At 37.0% G+C, this 20864-nt stretch overlaps 1 protein-coding gene and 2 non-coding genes across 3 annotated transcripts; 2 read left to right on the forward strand and 1 right to left on the reverse strand.

Annotated features, from left to right (window-relative positions):
• Positions 1–3555: 3555 nt before the first annotated feature.
• On the reverse strand, positions 3556–4014 carry LOC125371178. Its single transcript, XM_048379709.1, has one exon. It carries the CDS (start codon positions 4012–4014, stop codon positions 3556–3558), a length of 459 nt encoding a protein of 152 aa, XP_048235666.1.
• A 1070-nt stretch (positions 4015–5084) lies between these two features.
• Positions 5085–5188, forward strand: LOC112536587. The gene has a single exon (XR_003080580.2). It is a non-coding gene; the product is annotated as a small nucleolar RNA R71 (small nucleolar RNA).
• A 10897-nt stretch (positions 5189–16085) lies between these two features.
• Positions 16086–16192, forward strand: LOC112536586. Its single transcript, XR_003080579.1, has one exon. It is a non-coding gene; the product is annotated as a small nucleolar RNA R71 (small nucleolar RNA).
• The last annotated feature ends 4672 nt before the right edge of the window (positions 16193–20864 follow it).

Consider the following 20864-nt stretch of genomic DNA (forward strand, 5'->3'; position numbering starts at 1 on the left):
ACAATTGATTAAGTGTGTGTCTTAGAATTGAGTCCAAAAATCGTCTCCCCTCCAAAAGAACTCAAAATTGCCTATATAGTTGATTCAGCATGGCCGGAGTCCAGGCTGTGATGATTCAGCACGGCCGGAGTCCAGGTTATGATGATTCAAAGACGCACGAGTCTAGCAAAGGTCAACTGAGTCACAGGCCGACTCCTTCCAAGCCGTGTTTGCCGGTGCTGAGCCACCACAGGCCGTGCTGGAGGCCGTGGTGGCTACGGAAGTCGTGCTGAAATGGCACAATTGGGGATAGCCTCTTGGTAATTCAGCACGGCCGGAGTCCAGGCCGTGCTCAACCCTCGGGGTGCTAGTTCTCATCAACTGTGCATTCTTATTGATAGTCTTTCAGAGGAATCATGTTTGCCTCTTCCTTTTCTGGTTCTATCTCCATGTTCAAAGAGTCATCCTACACGGAAGCATCATCGTCAAACATAATAGATAACCCAGAAAAATTTTCACCTAAACGCAAACTGACGGCGCTCAAGTGTTCCTCGGATTTAGTAGCGTTTGATGGAGTTTCCAATTGCTCTTCAGCTAGTAACTTGAAGATTAAGCCTACTTGATGCTCTATGTTCTTAATCGAGGCTTGTTAATCTTCAAGTATGCTCTCTGTTTGTTGGAATCTATCCTCAAGACTTGCAATAAACCTCATCATCAGCTCCTTTGACACTAACTCTTCACCTTGAGTTGATGGTGCAAGATTAGGCTGCTGATATTCTGGTGGTTCTTGGCCATCTAAGCTCCATCCAAAGGGTGAATGAATGCTCAAATCTTGATTGTAGGTGCTTCCATACGAGTCATTTAGCCAACTTCCCGTATAATTCACCTATTCATAGTTATAAGAACAATGAGCAACATCACTATATAATGGACAATCATTACTCAGATGCAAACCACAACAAAATTCACAAAAAACTTGAGATGAAAGGATAGGAGTGGAGAGTTGATCGGTAGCCCTACAAAACGATTCCACTCGAGCTTCTAAAGATGCACGGGTATCCTAATTTTTAGCACTCTCTTGGTTCCTGATCCCATTTTCCAACGTGTCATACAAAGAGTTTAGCATTGAACCTCCTTATCATTCACTATCTGAATCATAAACTTAACTAAATAAATATGTACAAATAAAACTGAAATAAAAAGAATGGCTAAATTACCAAATAGCAAATTTCACTATATTTTTCAAACATTCCCCGGCAACGGCGCCAAAAACTTGATGGTTGCTATCTGTGTTAGCTACAATCTAAGGCAGTGTACCTATCGATGCAGTCTAGCACTAATGGTGAGTATCAAGGTCGTATTCCTCGGGAAAGTGAAAGCCCAGAGTTACTCCTTTGTTCTTTGTTATATTAACCTAAAATGAGTGATGAATACTTTCTAAACTAACTAATAGCTACAAGCTAAGTTCTAAGGGAGATGCATGAGTAATTGATAAATAAAATAACCAAGACAGGAAAGCAAACCCAAAGGGAACCTAAGCTAGTTGGCAATCAAACAAAAGATAAAGGATTGGTGAGTCTAATTATGCTACCCGTGGATGAATTCTTAACCAAATTCGGTTTCTCTCTTGAGATAACCGAATTCCTAAACCTAATAACCTAAAGTTGGAATCTCTTCCTAACGATTCATTCTTAAATTAGCATTAAGCTTTAATCCGCCTCTATTAAGCTTTGTTAATTCTTAATCCAGCTAGTTAATTATCATTATCTCTAAGCGATTATTAACTAGTTCTTGCTATTCAAAATTCCAATTGCCAAATGGACTTCTCAATCACACAAAGCAATCTAAATACACAATTCACAACATCTCATGAATAATGCATTATCTTGTTAATATTGAAAGCAAGAAGAATACAAAACTAACCCAAACAATCCAACAATATAATACCAACCAACATAGTAAAGAAATCCCAATGGATCTAATCAATCTAGCTAATCATGTTCATTATCAAAATCCACAAGAATTCAATTACAACAATGAGTAAAGGTAAAGAAACCTGATTACACCCTTGGATTAGAGTAAACAGCCCCAATTCCTCTTGCTCGAATTGAATCGATTCTTGTTCCTCTTGCTCTATTTGAAAACCAATCAACGAACCTCGCCCAATCTTCAATCTTTGAAGGCAATCTGATTGAAACCTTGATCCAAGTCTCCTTTTTTCTTGGTTCCACCTCAGAAAATCCTTAGAGAGAGAAATATTAGGGTTTAGGACGTTATCTCGCGCTCTCCTTTTTCTTTCCTCTCTTCTTTCTTTTAATTAATTCCCACTGTCGCCGCCAACACGGCCATGTTGATGCCCGTGTTCCAAACACGTGCTGGTGTTTATGCCCGTGTTACTCTCTATGGTCGTGCTCCCTAAAAACTTCTTTTTCTTTGATGTTTGATGTACCGAACGCGGCCGTGTTGGTGCTCGTGTTGGGAACACGGCCAGTGTTGAAACTAACACGGCCCTGTTCAGCTTCCTCATGTGCATACTTAGCTTGTTTCGGCAGCTTTGACGTCCAATTATGCTTAAATTCTTCCCTTTATCATTCTTTGACTTCTTTTGAACCTCATGCACACAAACAGACGCATAGGGTGAGTGCTAGGACCAATTCACATCCAAATGTCCATCAGATCCTTCTAAGAATGTGGTTGGCTGTAAATGGATTTTCCATACTGAATTTTCCTCTAATGGTACTGTTGACAGGTTTAAAGCTCTTTTGGTTGCTAAAGGATTTCATCAAAGGCCAGGTGTGGATTATCATGATACCTTTAGCTTGGTGATTAAACCAACAATAATACATCTTGTCTTGAGCATTTCATTGTTTAAAGGTTGGTTGCTATGACAACTAGATGTACACAATGCATTCTTACAAGGACATCTTCATGAGACAGTGTACATGTGTCAACCACCGGGCTTCATTGATCCAGAAAATCCTTCACATGTTTGCAAACTAAGGAAAGCAATTTATGGTTGAAGCAAGCCCTAGGGGCATGGTACCATGAATTGAAAAATTTTATTCTTCAACTGGGATTTAAAAATTCATATGCAGATACATCTCTCATTGTACATCAGTCTAAAGGTGATCTAATTTATATTTTGGTATATGTTGACGATATTATTATTACAGGTAATAATGTCGACAACATAGAACAATTTATAAGCACTCCTGCTACAAAGTTCTCAATAAAAGATCTAGGACCATTGTCATATTTTCTTGGTGTCGAAGTTGTTCCGAATCAGAAAGGTTTATTGCTATCTCAATGAAAATACTTGAGAGATTTATTAACTCGCACCAAAATGATAGATGCAAAGCCTGTGTAGACACTGATGAGTCCTCCATTGTCATCAATGATGCACTCAAGTGAACTTCTTCAGATCCTCGAATATAGAGTCGCCATTGGCGCCTTCAATATCTATTAATGACCGGACTGATATTGCTTTCCCAGTCAATAAATTGTCCCAATTTATGCATAAACCGACTAATGAACATTGGCTTCTTGTGAAAAGAATATTTCGCTATCTTGTTGGCACTAAAAACAAAGACTTACAACTTCATCAGAGTTCAGATGCCACCTTACATGCCTTCTCAGATGCAGATTGGGGTGGAGATAAAGATAGCTATTATTCAACTCCTTATATGTCGGTTTAACTAGCACATCCTCTATAATCCCTTTCGGGTATTTAACAGTTCTGTCTGCTAGTTGTATACTCATCCTAGTAGGAGTTAGCTTAGATATGCTTAGTCCTAACTCCTCAAACAATGAGCTAGGCATCAAATTGATGCTAGCTCTCAAATCAGCTAATGCTAGCAATTTCAATTTATCCCCAATCAAACAAGGTATAGTAAAACTCCCTAGGTCACGTCGTTTGACTGGAATCTTGCTCTGAAACACTACTGAGCATTCTGCATTCAAGGTCACCAATCCTAAATCCTCTAACTTCCTCTTGTTGCTTAGAATCTCCTTTAAAAACTTCACATACTTTGGCATCTGTGAAATAGCTTCAATAAAAGGCAAGTTAATCCGCAATTGTTTAAAAAGATCTAAAAATTTACTGAATTACTAATCAACTTTATCCTGCTTGAGTCTTGCAGGATATGGAATGGGATTTAGTATGGCCTCGAGGGGATCTTCTTCGAATCCTCCTTCTCTTCAACTGCTTCCTTTCCTTTCTCCTCAGGCTTGTCTTCCTTTTCTGACTCATCCACCTGCACATCAAAATCATCATTAGTAAAAGGCATAGATGGACTAGGAAGTTCCTTACCTGATCTCAAAGTAATTATTTTGGCATGCTCCCTTGGATTAGACTCTGTGTTACTTGCAAGTGTGCCTGGTTGCCTCTCAACCATAATCCTAGACAACTGCCCAATTTGAGTTTCCAAGTTATGAATTGAAGCTTGTTGATGCCGAATGGTAGTGTCCGTTTGTTGAAATATGTTCTCTAAAGTTGCAATGAACTTCGTCATCAACTCTTCCACGCTAGGCTTCTTCTCTTAACTACCTCCTGGTTCATGGGGAACATAATGCATAGGTTGTTGCTGATGCAACCTCTGATATCCTAGTGGACCTTGCTTATTGGAATTCCTCCATCCAAAATTAGGATGATTCCTCCACCCTGGGTTTTATATACTGCTGTAGGGATCATTCTGCTACCTAACTACATAATCAACATGCTCAACGTTAGGAACATTAGTAGGCATAGAACATGCAAACATACCTCCTGCTTACAATTAGTGCTTTAATGCGGTCCACCACAGAATTCACATCCGGGCTGTGCTGCTTGGACTGGCATATGAAGTTGTTCTATCTTTTTAGAGAGTCGCTTTACTTGTGCCGCCAAGGCTGCTGTAGCATCTGCCTCAACCCGACATACAGCGGGCTTTGGACCTTTAGCCCGTGGGGTTTGCCACTGATAAGTGTTGGTGGCCATCTCTTCTATCAAATCCTAGGCTTGCTCAGGTGTTTTGCTATTGATAGCTGCCCCTGCAGCTGCATCTACCATTTGTCTAGTGGCCGTATTCATGCCACTATAGAATGTCTGCACTTGCATCCAGAGAGGAAGACCATGGTGTGGGCAACACCTTAACAAGTCCTTGAAGCACTCTCAGTCTTCGTACATCGATTCTCCTTCACCCTGCACAAAAGAAGATATGTTATTTCGTATTTGACCAGTCTTAGCAGGAGGGAAATACTTATTCAAAAAATTTTCAGCCAAAAAAGTCCAAGTAGTGATCATTTTCTGTGGCAAGGACTGCAGCCATCTTTTCGCTCTATCCCTCAAAGAAAAAGGAAACAACCTCAATCGTATGGCATCATCGGTTGTTCCATTAATCTTAAAGGTATCACATATCTCCAAGAAGTTGGCGATATGCTCGTTTGGATCTTCGCTCGCCAATCCTCAAAATTGCACCATATTCTGGATCATTTGGATCACGTTTGGCTTTATTTCAAAATTATTGGCTGCCACGGGAGGCCTCACTATCCCAGTTTGCGTCCCTGCTAGAGAGGGCCTAGCAAACTCATACATGGTCCTATCATCATCACCTCCATTTGCATTGTGGTTCTCCATCTCACTAGTTCCAAGAATAAGAATCTCTGCTCCAATCTCCTCCTCTACTGTCTGCAAATGCCTCCTTAGCAATCTAAGAGAGCGCTCGGGTTTAGGTAAAGGCTCTGTAAGATCAGAATTAGAGCTCCTTATCATAAACTACCTGAGCACAACAAAGAACAACAACACCAACAAACAAAATAAGAACAAAAACTATACACAGAAAACAAACTATAACCAAAAAGAGAAATGACTAGACTAACAAATATCAAAATTTCAATTTAGCTCAAAGAAAACCGTTCCCCGGCAACGGCGCCAAAAACTTGATGGTTGCAAAGTCAAGCAAGACTACGACCTAAGGCAGTGTACCTATCGGTGGAGTAGAGCTAACGGTGAGTACCAAGTGTCGTATTCCCAAAAGAATGTGTGAACCTAAACCTACTCAATCTTCTCTGTTATCTAATCTAAAATATGGCGTTGATGAATAATTCCTAAATTAACTAATTGCTACTCTAATTGTTGTCTAACTACGGCTACTAGGGAAGGATTAATTCACGTAAAGGAATAACCCCTTAGGAATTCTTATCTCTAGGGAATGGAAACTAAAGATGGAATTGATTGATTGAATTCAATTTCCATAGGGAAATCTCTATGCAATTAACGCCTTTCTCAAGGACACTAACATCTTAACTTAGAATAATTAGGTGAAATCTCTTCCTAACTCTAATTATCCAAATTAGCATTATATACCATTTAACACTATTGAGAGTTATTAATTCTCAATCCGGTAGAACGAACACCCTATCTCTAGGCGAATTCAATTCTAGGTTATAAGGGACAATTCAAACCTAAACATCTTTCTCAAGAACATTCAAATTTTAAAAATCATTCAACACGATATGAAGAATAAATCAACAAGCACTTTCATTGCAAACCAATATTGAGAATCAATACATTCAATTCAAAAGTTAAGTACAAAAATCCATAAATAAAGAACCCCAATGGGTTAACAAGTTTAGCTAATCATGTTCATTATCAAAACCCACAAGCATTCAATTACAATGAGTAAAGGTAGAGAAACCAGATTACAACCTTGGATGAGAGTAAACAGAGCCAATTCCTCTTGCCCAATCTTGAATCAATTCTTGTTCCTATTACTCGAATTGAAGCCAATCAATGAACCTCGCCCAATCTTCAATCTTCGAAGAGAATCCAATTGAAACCTTGATCCAAGTCTCCTTTTTTCTTGGTTTTAGCTTAGAAAACCCTTAAAGAGAGAAAAACTAGGGTTTGGGACGCTCTCCTCATTATATCCCCTTTGTTTTCCTCTTTTCTTTCTTTTAAATAATTCCTCCTGCTACTGTGAACATGGCCGTGTTCACGGCCTGGTGTTGATGGGCGTGTTAGGTCAGTTGCAAATACTATTACAGAAATCAATTGGATCACTTCTCTTTTACGTCATCTTGGCCGGCAAATCAATTCTGCTCTAGTTATATATTGTGACAATTTAGGTGCCAATCAACTATGTTCTAATCCAGTTTTTCATTCAAGAATGAAGCATTTGGCCATTGACTTTCATTTTGTGTGAGATCAAGTTCAGAATGGTACATTTGTGTTTCACATGTCTCCACAATTGATCAAGTAGTTGTTGCTCTAACCAAACCGTTGACAAGAACCAGATTTCTTCTTCTACGAGACAAGATTGGAGTCTTGGACAGATCTCCATCTTGAGGGGCCATAATACAGGCTGTGAATATTCTGTTGTATATTTCAAATTTGATTCCTTATCCTTAATTTTCTATTGTAACTACTCCTTAAGTTTCATTCAAATCATTTTGTATTGTTCAAACTTGGTAGCTGTTAGCTAGTTGTTGCTACAGCACTCTAGTTGTATATATATTCTATCACTCTAAATGAAAAATAGAGTGATTCATTCAACAATTCTGGTAGCCTTTTATAAACAAGATAAGAAAAATATAGTTGCTGATGCATTGTCTTGAAGGTATGTGCTTCTTAGCACTCTTGATGCTAAATTGTTTAGTTTTGAGTATATTAAAGATTTATATATCGATGACCATGATTTTAGCAAGTTTTATCATGCATATGAAAAGTTTGGGTGTGAAAAGTACTATAGGCATAGGGATTCTTATTTAAGGATAATAAATTATGTGTACCGAAGAGTAGCTTGTGTGAACTTTTGGTAAGGGAAGCACATGAGGGTGGTCTTATGGGGCATTTTGGAGTTGCTAAGACTTTACATGTTTTACATGATCACTTTCATTTGGCCAAACATGCATATAGATCTATAAGGAATTAGTAATAAATGCATTGTTTGTGGACAAGCTAAGTCTAAATCTAAGCCTCATGGATTATATATGCCACTACTTGTACCTAGTATGCGTTAGATTGATATTTCTATGGATTTTAGTTGGGGTTTACCTAGGTCAAAATGTGGGCATCATTTTATTTTTATGGTTTGCAGAGCACTTTTCTAAGATGGCATATTTTATTACTTGTCATAAACTGAAGAAAAGAAGGTAAAACTTGTTATTATGGAGTTTTGTGATTATGCACTTGTTTGGTGGGATCAATTGTATAGGGGAAGGAGGAGGATTGGTGCTAGACCCGTTGATACATGAGTAGAGAGTGAAATGCATCATGAAGAAGCAATTTGTCCCTAGTCACTATTATAAGGAGCTGCACCAAAAACTATAAACCTTGACACAAGGTTCCAAGAGTGTAAAAGAGTATAAAAAAGAGATGGAAGAAGCCATGATAAGGGCTAATGTGGAGGATAGAGAAGCTAGCATGGCAAGGTTCTTGAATTGATTGAACAAGAACATAACTGACCTAATGAAGTTGCAACCTTATGTAGAGATTAAGGACATAGTGAATGTGGCCATGAAGATTGAGAGGCAACACAAATGCAAGAGTACAAGTAAGTATGATTCTAAACCTTATTCGAGTTCCACTTCTTCTTCTTGGAAACCGAATTGGAGTAAAAAGCTTGATAAACCTACTGTTAAGCATAAAATTGATAATTCTAAAGCTAAAGTAGATATGGGCAACAAGGGTAAAGGTAAGAATCAAACTAGAGGGATAAAATGTTTCAAGTGCTTAGAACTTGGACATTATGCACATGATTGCCTTAATAAAAGAGTTATGATTATAAGAGATGGGGTAGTCGAAAGTGAAAGTGAAAGTGAGGATGAAATGCCACCTTTAGAGGATGTTAGTGATGTTGAATATGCTAAATGGGATGTCTTAGTGGTACGACGCACATTTAGTTTCTAAGTTAAAAATTATGAACATGGGGAGCAATGTGAAAATTTATTTCATACTCATTGTTTGATTGTTAATAAGTTGTGTAACATGATAGTGAATAGTGGTAGTTGTACTAATGTGGCTAGTACTTTACTTGTTGAAAAATTGAATTCACCTATTATTAAGCATCCAAAGCCTTACAAATTGTAATGGTTGAATGATAGTGGAGTTATGAAGGTTAATAAGCAAGTATTGATTTCCTTTTCAATTTGTAGATATAAGGATGAGGTATTATGTGATGTGGTTCCCATGTATGCCCGTCACGTTTTATTGGCAAGACCTTGGCAATATGATAAGCATGTTTTATAGGATGGTTTCAAGAATAGGTACTCTTTGACTATGGATGGACAAAAGTTCAATCTTGGACCATTACCTCCTAAGACCATTTATGATGACCAAATGAGGATAAAACAACAATATGAGGAGCTTAAATCTTAAAATGCATAAACTTTGGGTAGGGGGCAAGAGAGAGACAAAATCAAAAAAGGTGAGTTGAATGGAAAAAGTGTGTGTAATAGAAAACACCCGGTGAGAGAAAACAAGGAAGAAAAGAGTGAAAGAAAAATGAGTATATATGCAAAGTCAAGTGATGTGAGGAAAACACTAACCTTAAGACAACAAGTGCTTATACTCATGTATGAGGCTATTTCCTAGTATTGTTTTTGAGCTTTTGTAGGAATGTGGAGACCTTTTTCCCGAAGATGTGCCTAAAGGATTACCACTCATTCGGGGTGCAAGGATTCCGAATAGGCCAGCCTATAGATGCAACCCCAAGGAGACAAAAGAAATCCAAATGCAAGTGAGTGAGTTTATGGATAAGAGGTATGTGAGAAAAAGCATGAGTCCATGTGCAGTTCCCGTGATTCTAGTACCTAAGAAAGATGGAACATGGAGGATGTGTGTTCATTGTCATACCATCAACAAAATAACAGTAAAGTATCGCCATCCTAAACCTAGGCTAGATGATATGTTGGATGAGTTACGTGGTTCTTGTGTGTTTTCTAAATTTGATATTAAATCTAGTTATCATCAAATTAGAATGCATGAGGGGATGAATGGAAAACCACTTTCAAAATGAAACAAGGTTTATATGAGTGGTTAGTAATGCCACTTGGCTTAACTAATGCACCCAGCACTTTTATGAGATTAATGAATCATATTTTGCATGCCTGATGAGCTATTTATGCAGCTAAAATCTAAGGCAATGAACCTATCGATGGAGACTAGCACTAATGGCGAGTATCAAGGTCGTATTCTCGGGAGAGGGTAAGCCTAGAACTACTCCAGCATCTTATATTATCTAACCTTAAATAATGGTGAGGAAATTAGTAATCTATGACTAGGTGCAAGCTAAATGATTAGCTAAATGCCAAGCAATCTGCAAAGGTTTAGTGAAACAATCAAAGAAAGAAAGCAAACCCAAGGGGGACCTATGCTAGTTGGATTTTAGCAAAGGTAGAAATTAGATTGATTACCAATTGTGATTACTCGTGAGCAGATTTTAAATTGAATTCGAGTTCCCTCTCAAGAACACCGAATTCCTAAGCCTAAGAACCTAAACGAAAGAATCTCTTCCTAACGATTGATTTTAGGTTAGCCTTAAGATTAATCCACTACTATTAAGAGTTGTTAATTCTTAATCTAGCTAGTTAATTGCATTCCTATGATTCCTTATGCCAATCCTTGTGTCATCAGGAATCCTTTTGCCTAGAGGAATAAGTAATGATGGAGCTCCTAATGGAACAAATCATTTATCGAATATGTAGGCATGCCTCGATTCTCGTCGTTCTCTCACTCCTCCAATAGTTTCATATGAAATCATATGAAGAATGATATCAATACTCGATCAACTAATATTCTTTCTTCCCATTCGTCCATGCATTGGATCGATGCCTATGATTGCCACTTCCACGTGCTTTCATTCAACAGTCGTGTCTATGTTCCCCAAATAAAACCAAACCATCATACTAGACAAAGAGGGAAAAAATAAACGAACAAAATGAGAACATAGGTAGGACTTAAGATCTGGTGAGGAAAGAAATCAAAAGTTCTTTGTTCTCTTCCATACAACTAATCATAAAGATCAAATAGAAATCCCTTATTCCATAAGAAAAAGAAACTAGAAGCTATATATGAATATATAAATAAAGAAAGATGAATAAACTAAAGTCAAATCGCAAACCACAAAGTAATTAACTGGTCAACAACTCTCATAGTTCCAAAATTTAAATGCCAACTTAATAAAAACAATGGAAAATTCACATGGGCCTACAAAATAACATCTGACCCAAACTACTTTATTATGTTACGGCAATACCTTAGGATTCATTGTGCCTAGAGGAACAAGGAATGATGGAGACCCTAGTGGTGCAAATCTTGAATTGTAATATTTGGTCGAGCCTCAGTTCTCGTCGTTCCCGTTTGCCTCCAAAATACTCATCTGCAATCATTCAAAAAATGATATCAATACTTGATCAACTAATTTTATTTCTTTGCATTTGTCCAAACATTGGATCAGTTGATAAACATGGCTAACTTGTGCCAAGCCCATATTCAACGTTGATGTCTTCACCAAGGATCATTCACCTAATCAAGCAAAGAAACTACAACTCCCAACAAGACCCTTAAATAACTTGTACTTAAGAACCTTAATTATAATCAATTAAAGGCTATTTAATATGAACAAAGGTTTAGATCAAACTAAGTTTGTAAAATACCAAGTCTTCACTTTATAAATTCACCAAGTTCATAAAGAACGAAAGAATAGAATTAACTCCAGAATAATCAATATTCAACAAACCTTTTACATAGAAAGTCGTACTAGCTTATGTAGGCCTTCGAAAAACATAATTCTATAATGATAAGGAAGCATATAATAATAAGATTAGGAATAGAACTCCCAAACTAAAAGGATAACTTAAAACAACACTTTCAACTACCAAAAGACCTCTTTAAATGAACAAATACTCCTAAAATTCATCCAACCCTAGCCCAAATAATAAACATGACATTTGGGCTTAAGTAACATGTAATAAGCGGCTCATGCTTGAGTACTGGAATCCAAATAGCTTGACTTCTTTATTTTGGTCCTATTTTGACTTTTCCATGCCTCCATATATTCAATGAAGTTGATAGGAGTATCTAGAGGTCCATCATATTTGAGTGGCTCGTGTACAATCCTAGTTGGATTATGATTCCTAGTTGTAGTATGACTCCTCGTGTAACAAGCATTTCTCAATATCAAGAAACAACCCAAAAGACAATTAATTCAACGTCTCAAAATAATTAAATCAAATTTTATTACTAAACAGTAAGAAGATTACAAGAATGGCAAATAAAATTCTAACAGTTAAACACAATCCATCAATAAAGGTGAACCCCAATAGGTTCGGCAGCCCTAGCTACTCATAATGAAAGAAACAAATACAAAAGAAAATAAATAAAAGAAAAGGAATTGGAACATGTAACCCCTCTTCTCTCGAATCGGAGTGGAAATGTCGCGAAGTGCCAATTCCGAAACCAAATTTCAAGTATGGATCTCGGATGTCTCGGTCAATCGTCTAGAACATTCAATCTTTGCTTGAATCTCCCAAATCATTCCTTTGAAACGATGTTGGTCTCTCAAAATGTCTAGAACATAGGTGTAGAAGTGAGGGGTCGCGCGCGTAGAGAAGTCTAGAAATCATAAGCGGAACCCTTTCTCATTTTACGTGCGCCTACTTATAGGTAGAAGTGCCCTAGCCCGTGCCATGGCCCGTGCAACGAGTAAGGGAGGTCGTGCAATGGGCAGTGTAATTACCCATTTGAAGGACTCGAATTGCACGCTAAGGGAGGTCGTACAACGGGCCGTGCAATTGCCCGTCTGAAGGCCTCGAATTGCACGCTAATCAAGGAATCAACTTCGACAAACATCTAATATGCGTAAATCATCCATATAGCTTGGTTTCTGCCCAAAAATCAATCAATTTCCCATCAATGAGTTTGAAAACCTGAAAAACTCAGAAACATACCAAAGTGTGATCAAACATGAATAAATATGACTCAAATACACGAATAAATGACTGATAAACAATTAATAAATATGCGTAGAATCATCTACATCAAACTACCCTACACTTAAGCGTTTGCTTGTCCTCAAGCAATCAACAATGCACTCCTCAAACAGATACCAATAACTCAATCAAATACTTTGTAGGAGGTTGGCTCAAAACAAGTCTCAAAACTCCGTGACGAATTTCCTTAAAATCCCCAAATCACTAAATCATTAAGACAAAGAACAAAGTTAATAAAGATGTTAAAATTAAAATGATAAACCATCCAAACTGAGAATTCGAGAACCATGTCTTACAAGATGTCACTCAAAACACACGAGTGTATATAGGTGAAAGAATACGGCCAAGCTCTCAACGCAAAAGTACAGAAAAAGGTGCTTACCATAAGCTTGCTTATAGAACCAATCTCCACTACTGTGAAAATAGTCAATAAACATGATTAAAGGGTCTTGAGCCAGGTTGTAATAGGGTTAAGGTAGGGTACGGAGAAATATGGAAAGTGAGCTAATAGTTGCTGGAAAATTACGCAGTTAATGCAAGAATGTAGCCAAGGATCAGATGTTGTACCAAAATTGAATACTAAGTTGTTCTAATAATAAGATGATGCTCGAAATTATTTGTTTTTTCTTCTTTTTCTTTTTCTTTTTTAAATCCTGCAACAACAGATAATGCAGGATGAAGTAATACAATGCTCAATCAAAGTAGTAAAATGATATGTACCATTTGGATTGAAGGGAGCATCTATGGAAAATCTCGTAACTTAGTGAGTATATGCAAATTGATCCAAAATGAAATGCAGCATAAACATACATAATTTTTAGCAATAATGGTAGAAAGAATGGTAGAATGAATAGAAGTGTGATAAAATGAGTGTCAAAGGTAAATTACAGTGAAAGAAAAAGGCTAAGGCTCAAAATGGGTTCACTAAGGGAAAAACAGGGTTAGGCTTTTCGTCAAATTGTGTAATTCCTAAGTGCCTGAATCATCTCATGACTATCAAAAATTCATGTAATCTCAAAAGTCATCATAAAGCAAGTTCTAGAAGCAAAAATTCTGCACAATGCTCACTAATAAAAAACAGAAGGAGCATAAAAGCCTCAGCATTTGAATGGGATAAAATTTCATGAATTCTTAAACCAAAGTTTAAACAATCAAAAAATCTAATAAGCATCAATATTAACAGTGTTCTATATCCGAGATAAAGTAAAATGAAAACAATTAAGGAAAAACACCAGTTTTACCTGGCTTGATTGAAATTAAGAGATTCGTTCACTGCCTTCTTTCAACAAGATTTGATAAAAAACTATACGGGTATCCATTCAAAAGAGAAAAATTATCAACTACTTGATTAAAACAAAACTCAAGATAAGGACGGTAAGAATGAATGGACTCTATCAATAAGGGAAATGAAAGCAAGATAAAAACAGCAGAAACAAAATTGGTACCTGCACAAAAATAAGGTACCTACCCCACACTTGAGAAAACACTATCCTCAGTGTGAACAAGGTAGGCATTCCAAAAAGAAATAAAATATGCACAAAGAAACAAATTATGGGAGTCCACAAAAAAAATGGAAAGCTAAAAGAAAAACAAGACAACATAAAGAGATAAGAACTAGAAAGTCTACTGGATACTGCCCGTGATGTCTGCTTTAACACTCCAAAAATATATTTAGTCCTCAAAATTACGCATGAGCATAGTAAGCTAACTCCTTCAAAACTCAAGGATAAAGACATCCCAAGCAACATCTAGTAAAAGGTTCAATAAAATAAAATCTCCTCAAAATAAAACAAACTAAAAACAAACTGAAGTATCTAACTAAAATAAATAACTACATAAATAAAAAGATGTCCAAAAATTCAAAAAGCATAAATAGATTCGGGAATGCCTCCCGAAGGTGCTTTTTTTTGTTTGAGTTGTCTAGCTGGACTCTGCAGCAGCATTCTTGCATCGCGGGCAAATTGAGAAGGTGGGCTCAAAGTAAGTTGGGGCTCGAGGCATATAAGCGCAATGAGAAGGTCTGATGTGTGCAGTATATGACCAAGGAGGTGCTCTCTACACCGATTTGGGATGTCCATTCATCCACTCCGAATTCCGGCTAAGTGACCTGCCAAAAAAAAACTTGTAACTACCCTTCTCGGGTCTATCATGGCACAAAGTCTCAAATTGATACAAGTTGTTTTCTTCAGATTAATAACACATATTAACAGGGAAAGAAACATGTATAGCATCATCCATTTGTACATCCTGTGGTTGTTTATTACATGCAGGACCAATTCCATCAATACTACAAATGGCATGAACATGGTCGGTGGAAGAACTGTCAAATGGGGGTAAACTAAAAGTAACACAGTCATCCCCTACATTAAGTTCTAACTTCCCCTTAAATACATCTATTTTAGTTCTAGCTGTGGCAAGGAAAGGTCTCCCAAAAATCAATGGTACACCATGCTCATTATCCATATCCATAACCACAAAGTCCACAGGAAATATGAACTTATCTACCTTGACTAGCACATTCTCCACAATTCCCCTAGGAAGCTTAACAGAACGGTCACCTAATTGAATGCACAACCTAGTGGATTTTGCCTCCCCCAAAACTAGCTTAATGAACAAACTAGTAGGCATGACAATTATGCTAGCCCCCAAATCAGCTAATGCATCATCAACACACAAATTACATAAAGTGCAAGGAATAGTGAAACTCCCTGGATCATGACGTTTCTCTAGCAACTTGCTCTGAAACACCACTGAGCACTCCTCGTTAAGTTGAACATAGGCTACCTCCTCCAACTTCCTTTTTTTGCTAAGTATGTCCTTTAAGAACTTGGCATACTTTGGCATCTGCTCCAATGCATCAATAAAAGGCAAGTTAATATGCAGTTGTCTAAAAATATCTAAAAACTTACTGAACTACCAAGGCTGTTGTAGAATCTATTTGGTTAACCACTCCTTGTCTTCCTGGTCGGCTCCTAGAGGATTGCCACTCATAATTATTCATGGCCATTTCCTCTATCAAATTCTGAGCCTGCTCGGGCTTCTTACTGTTTAGCACTCCACCTGCTGCAACATCCACCATCTACCTCGTCATAAGGTTCAACCCGCTGTAGAAGGTTTGAACTTGCATCCACACTAGCAATTCGTGATGTGGGCAGCATCTCAAAAGATCCTTAAACCTCTCCCATGCATCGTACATGCTTTCATCATCAAACTGCACAAAAGAAGATATGTCATTTCTAAGTCTTGCAGTTTTAGCAGGAGGAAAATACTTATATAAAATTTTTCAAGAGATTGCAACCATCTCTTAGCTCTGTCCCTCAAGGAAAATGGAAACAATCTCAGTCGAATGGCGTCATCGATTGTTCCATTTATCTTGAATGTTTCACAAATCTCCAAGAAGTTGGATATATGAGCATTGGGATCCCCGCAGCGCAATCCTCCAAACTACACGATCTACTGGATCATCTGGATGACGTTGGCTTTTATTTCAAAATTGTTGGCCGCTACAGCAGGTCAGACTATACTAGTTTTTGTCTCATCCAAAGATGGTCGAGCAAACTCATACATCGTCCTCTGATCATCAGCCTAGGGGTTGAGGTTCTCTATCGTGTCAGCTCCTTGAACCTGAAGTGTAACTCCGTCCTCCTCCTCAACTGCCTGCAAATGTCGTCTCAATAATCTAAGTGAGCACTCTGGGTAAGATAAGGGTGCTATGGGATCAGGGTTAGAGCTCCTCGTCATAAACTACTTGAAACCGACAACCAAACAACCACTAATCAACAAAAATAATAAAATAAAAAATAAAAAAATAAAGAATAAATAAATAAATAGATAATGACTAAACTAACACAAAAACCATTCACTCTAGTTCATCATTAATTCCCCGACAACGGCGCCAAAAACATGATGGGCTAATAATGCAACCTACACCTAAGACAGTGAACCTATCGATGCGGTCTAGCACTAGTGAGTATAAAGGTCGTATCCTTGGAGATCGGGTGAACCTAAAGTTACTACTGTTCGCTATGTTATTTAGTCTAAAATAAGGTGTGAGAAGGCTAAATTAATTAACTAATGCTTATAAATGCAAATAAAGGAACAACAACAACTGGCAATCAAAAGACAACCATAACAAAGAAGGAAACCCGAAGGGGACCTAAGTGATGGAATTCTAAGGTTGATTTTATAAACTACCAATCTTGCTACCCGCGCCTAAATCCTGAATCGAACTCGACTCCTCTCTCGAGCTCACCGAATTCCTAAACCTGCACTAACCTAATGGAATCTCTTTCTATCAAATTATTACAGATTAGCATTAAGCATCATTTAGATCTATTAAGAGTTTTTAGTTCTTAATCCGGCGAGTGAATTAACCTTATCTCTAAGTGTTAACTACCAGTTCTTACTATTTAATTTCTAGTTGTAACAAGCATTTCTCAATGTCAAGAAACAACCCAAAAGACAATTAATTCAACGTCGCAAAATAATTGAATCAAATTTTATTACTAAACAGTAAGAAGATTACAAGAATGGCAAATAAAAATCTAACAGTTAAACACAATCCATCAACAAAGGTGAACCCCAATAGGTTCGGCAGCCCTAGCTACTCATAATGAAAGAAACAAATACAAAAGAAAATAAATAAAAGAAAAGGAATTGGAACATGTAACCCCTCTTCTCTCGAATCGGAGTGGAAATGTCGCAAGTGCCAATTCTGAAACCAGCCTCAAGTATGGATCTCAGATGTCTTAGTCAATCGTCTAGAACCTTCAATCTTTGCTTAAATCTCCCAAATCACTCCTTTACGATGTTGATCTCTCAAAATGTCTAGAACATAGGTGTAGAAGTGAGGGGTCGCACGCGTAGAGAAGTCTAAAAATCAGAAGCGGAACCCTTTCTCATTTTACGTGCGCCTACTTATAGGCAGAAGTGAACTACCCCGTGCAATGGCCCGTGCCATGACCCGTGCCACGACCCGTGCAAATATGCATGGCCTGTGCAACACCCCGTGCTAATATGCATGGCCCGTGCACCGACCCGTGCATTGGCCCGTGCAATGGCCCGTGCCATAATGCAAGGTCCGTGCAAAGGGCAAGGGAGGCCGTGCAAATGTGCATGGTCATGCAATTGCCCGTCCGAAGGCCTCGAATTGCATGCTAATCAAGGAATCGACCTCGACAGACATCTAATATGCGTAAATCATCCATATAGCTTGGTTTCTGCCTAGAAATCATCAATTTCCCATCAATGAGTCCGAAAACCTGAAAAACTTAGAAACATACCAAAGTGCGATCAAACAGGAATAAATATGACTCAAATACACGAATAAATGACTAATAAACAATCAATAATTATGCATATAATCATCTACATCATCAATCAAGAATGATGAAAAATAATAGAAATTACTAAAGAAGCAGAATTACAAGGCAAGAGTTGAAGAGAAACCTCTAAGAAAGCAAGATTGTAATTTGGGTTCTTGTATCCTTTCTCCAATCAAACAGCAACCAAAACCCAATTTTAGACTTCAAGATCAATTTAAAACCTTCAATAATGTTGTTTAATCAATAGACAATTAGATTAGAAACAAAAGTCTCTAAAAAAGTTAATAAAAATTGCTTGAACAATCATTGCGCACCAATTCTCTCAATTCTGCCCAAAAGCTCAAGAACAATTAAAAAGGAGAAAAGAAGGAGAAAATTCATGGAATCAATAAGCAATTAGGATATGAGATTGTATTTTTAGAGTTTGATCTATTCTCTAGTTGGTTTGTTGTCAATATAATTAGATCTACTAAGCAAATCCTCTTATCTCACTGAATTGAATAGATTAGCTACTTTCTAGCTACACCACTTCCTAAAATATAAGAAGCTTCTCTGTCAAAGAAAATGTGAATAACAAGATTAGCCCCTACAAATACTCAAAAATGAAATCAAGAATTAAAATTTTCAAGAAAATACACAAGATAGTTCAACAAAATCAAGAAATTCAAGAGAGCTTTCAAGATTGCGAAAACTTCTTCAAGATTCAATTTTTTTAATACTTTTCTCTTTTTTTTTTATACTTTCTTTTTAACTAGATATGAATATGAAATTACACAAAAATAAGAATGATAATGTAAATCAAGATCACAATCGTACCTCCACTCCAAGATCTCTAAGAAGCCAAAATACCTTCACAAAAATACAACTCAATAACTTGAAAGAGTAAGGATACACAATCTGATTTTCAATAGCCAAATCTCTAATACCAAATCTTAAGAACCTTTAGGAATAAAATATATGAACTCTAATAGTTATGAACCCATATATCACTAACCTAGAAATCCACTAACAAATTGAATTAAATCGTCAGATAACGCTAGATCAGATTATAAAGTTGATTAATGGAATTAGACCCAAAAGAAAACTCAGTTCTTTAAACCCTAATCCTAGCATGCTATAAAGATAGATAAAATGTTTGATAAGTGTTAAATGCATTCAACAAGAATTCAAGAATTCAAGCAATTGTTGCTAAAATAATGAAATATCATTAATAATCAAAAACTTTTTATAACATATGGCTTGGTTCAAGTTAAATAGACTTGAAATAAACCCTAGAAGACAACTAATAGGAAAACACTAATATGCCTTAAATAATCTCAATGTTTAAAAATAAAACTAAACCAAGGCCTATAAGCATAATTCAGACTTCATTGGTTCTTCATGGGCTTAGACTTCCAATAGAGTTAATAAAGCCCAATCTTGATGCTCCTTAATAGTTGTGGATCTTGGACCTTCAAATTGACTCTCCTTGCTAGCCCAATCTTGTATATAGCCCTTTAAAGCTTGTTGCAACTTCTTAGCTCTAGACCTTGTTATTGGGCCTTGTAGCAAGCTTAGCCCACCTTTAGCACCCTTAGCTTTCCTTTCATACTCCTCATAAATTCCATCATCTTCAAGCTTTTCTTATGCTAGCCCATCCGTATCAGACCTAATTCCATCGGTGAAGCTTATCAATTGCGTTCCCATGATTCCTTAATGAACATAAGGGGAAATTCGCATCGGCGTACCTAATAGCTTTTCAGCCCAATTCACTTTATTGTATGCCTGCAAACATTAAAACACACTCATTCACAGTTGGATTAATCAAAAGCAACACGATTTCTCCCTTACACGTGTGGATTTACATCTCTTCCTACTTGATCATCAAGTTGAGCCCTAATACAACCGGTCAAGGTTGTCAATTGCATTCTCATGATTCCTTAAGCCAATCCTTATGTCATCAGGAGTCCTCGTGCCTAGAGGAATAAAAAATCATAGAGACCTTGATAGTGTTTTGATCCTCGTCGTTCCTTGTTTCCACCAGAAGATTCATCCATGATCATTCAAAGAATAATATAAATACTTGATCAAATAATTTTCTAATGATATAAATACTTGATCAACTAATCTTCTTTCTTCACATTTGCCTAAGGATTGGATCAGTGCCTGTGATTGCCTCTTCCAGGCTCTTTCACTCAATAATCGTGTTTATGCTCCTCAAATAAAACCAAACCATCATAATATATAAAGATTAAAAAGAGAGGCAAAAAAGAGACAAACAAAATGATTATATAGATAGGATTTTGGATCCGATAAGGGATGAGATCAAAAGTTCTTTGTTCTCTTCTATTCGACTAAGCGTAAGAATCAAATTGAATCGATTTAAATGCAAGGGTAAATGAAAAATACAAAAGAAAGTGTTGATAAGTTCACAAAGTTCTTGAGAAAACCCATAACTTGATTTCTTGCAAGCTACAAAACTAAAATAATATGCTCACTATCCTCAAGTATTCAGTTGCATGCGGTTTTAATAGTGCAAAAACCCTCATTCTAAAGGAGGAAGAAACTAGAAGCTAAATATGAATATATAAATAAAAAAAGATGAATAAACTA

Source organism: Ricinus communis, chromosome 9 (assembly GCF_019578655.1).
Source record: "Ricinus communis isolate WT05 ecotype wild-type chromosome 9, ASM1957865v1, whole genome shotgun sequence".
Lineage (NCBI taxonomy): Eukaryota > Viridiplantae > Streptophyta > Magnoliopsida > Malpighiales > Euphorbiaceae > Ricinus > Ricinus communis.

Coding starts and splice junctions, on each gene's coding strand:
- LOC125371178 (XM_048379709.1), bottom strand. CDS start 4,014: ATGCCAAAGTATGTGAAGTTTTTAAAGGAGATTCTAAGCAACAAGAGG.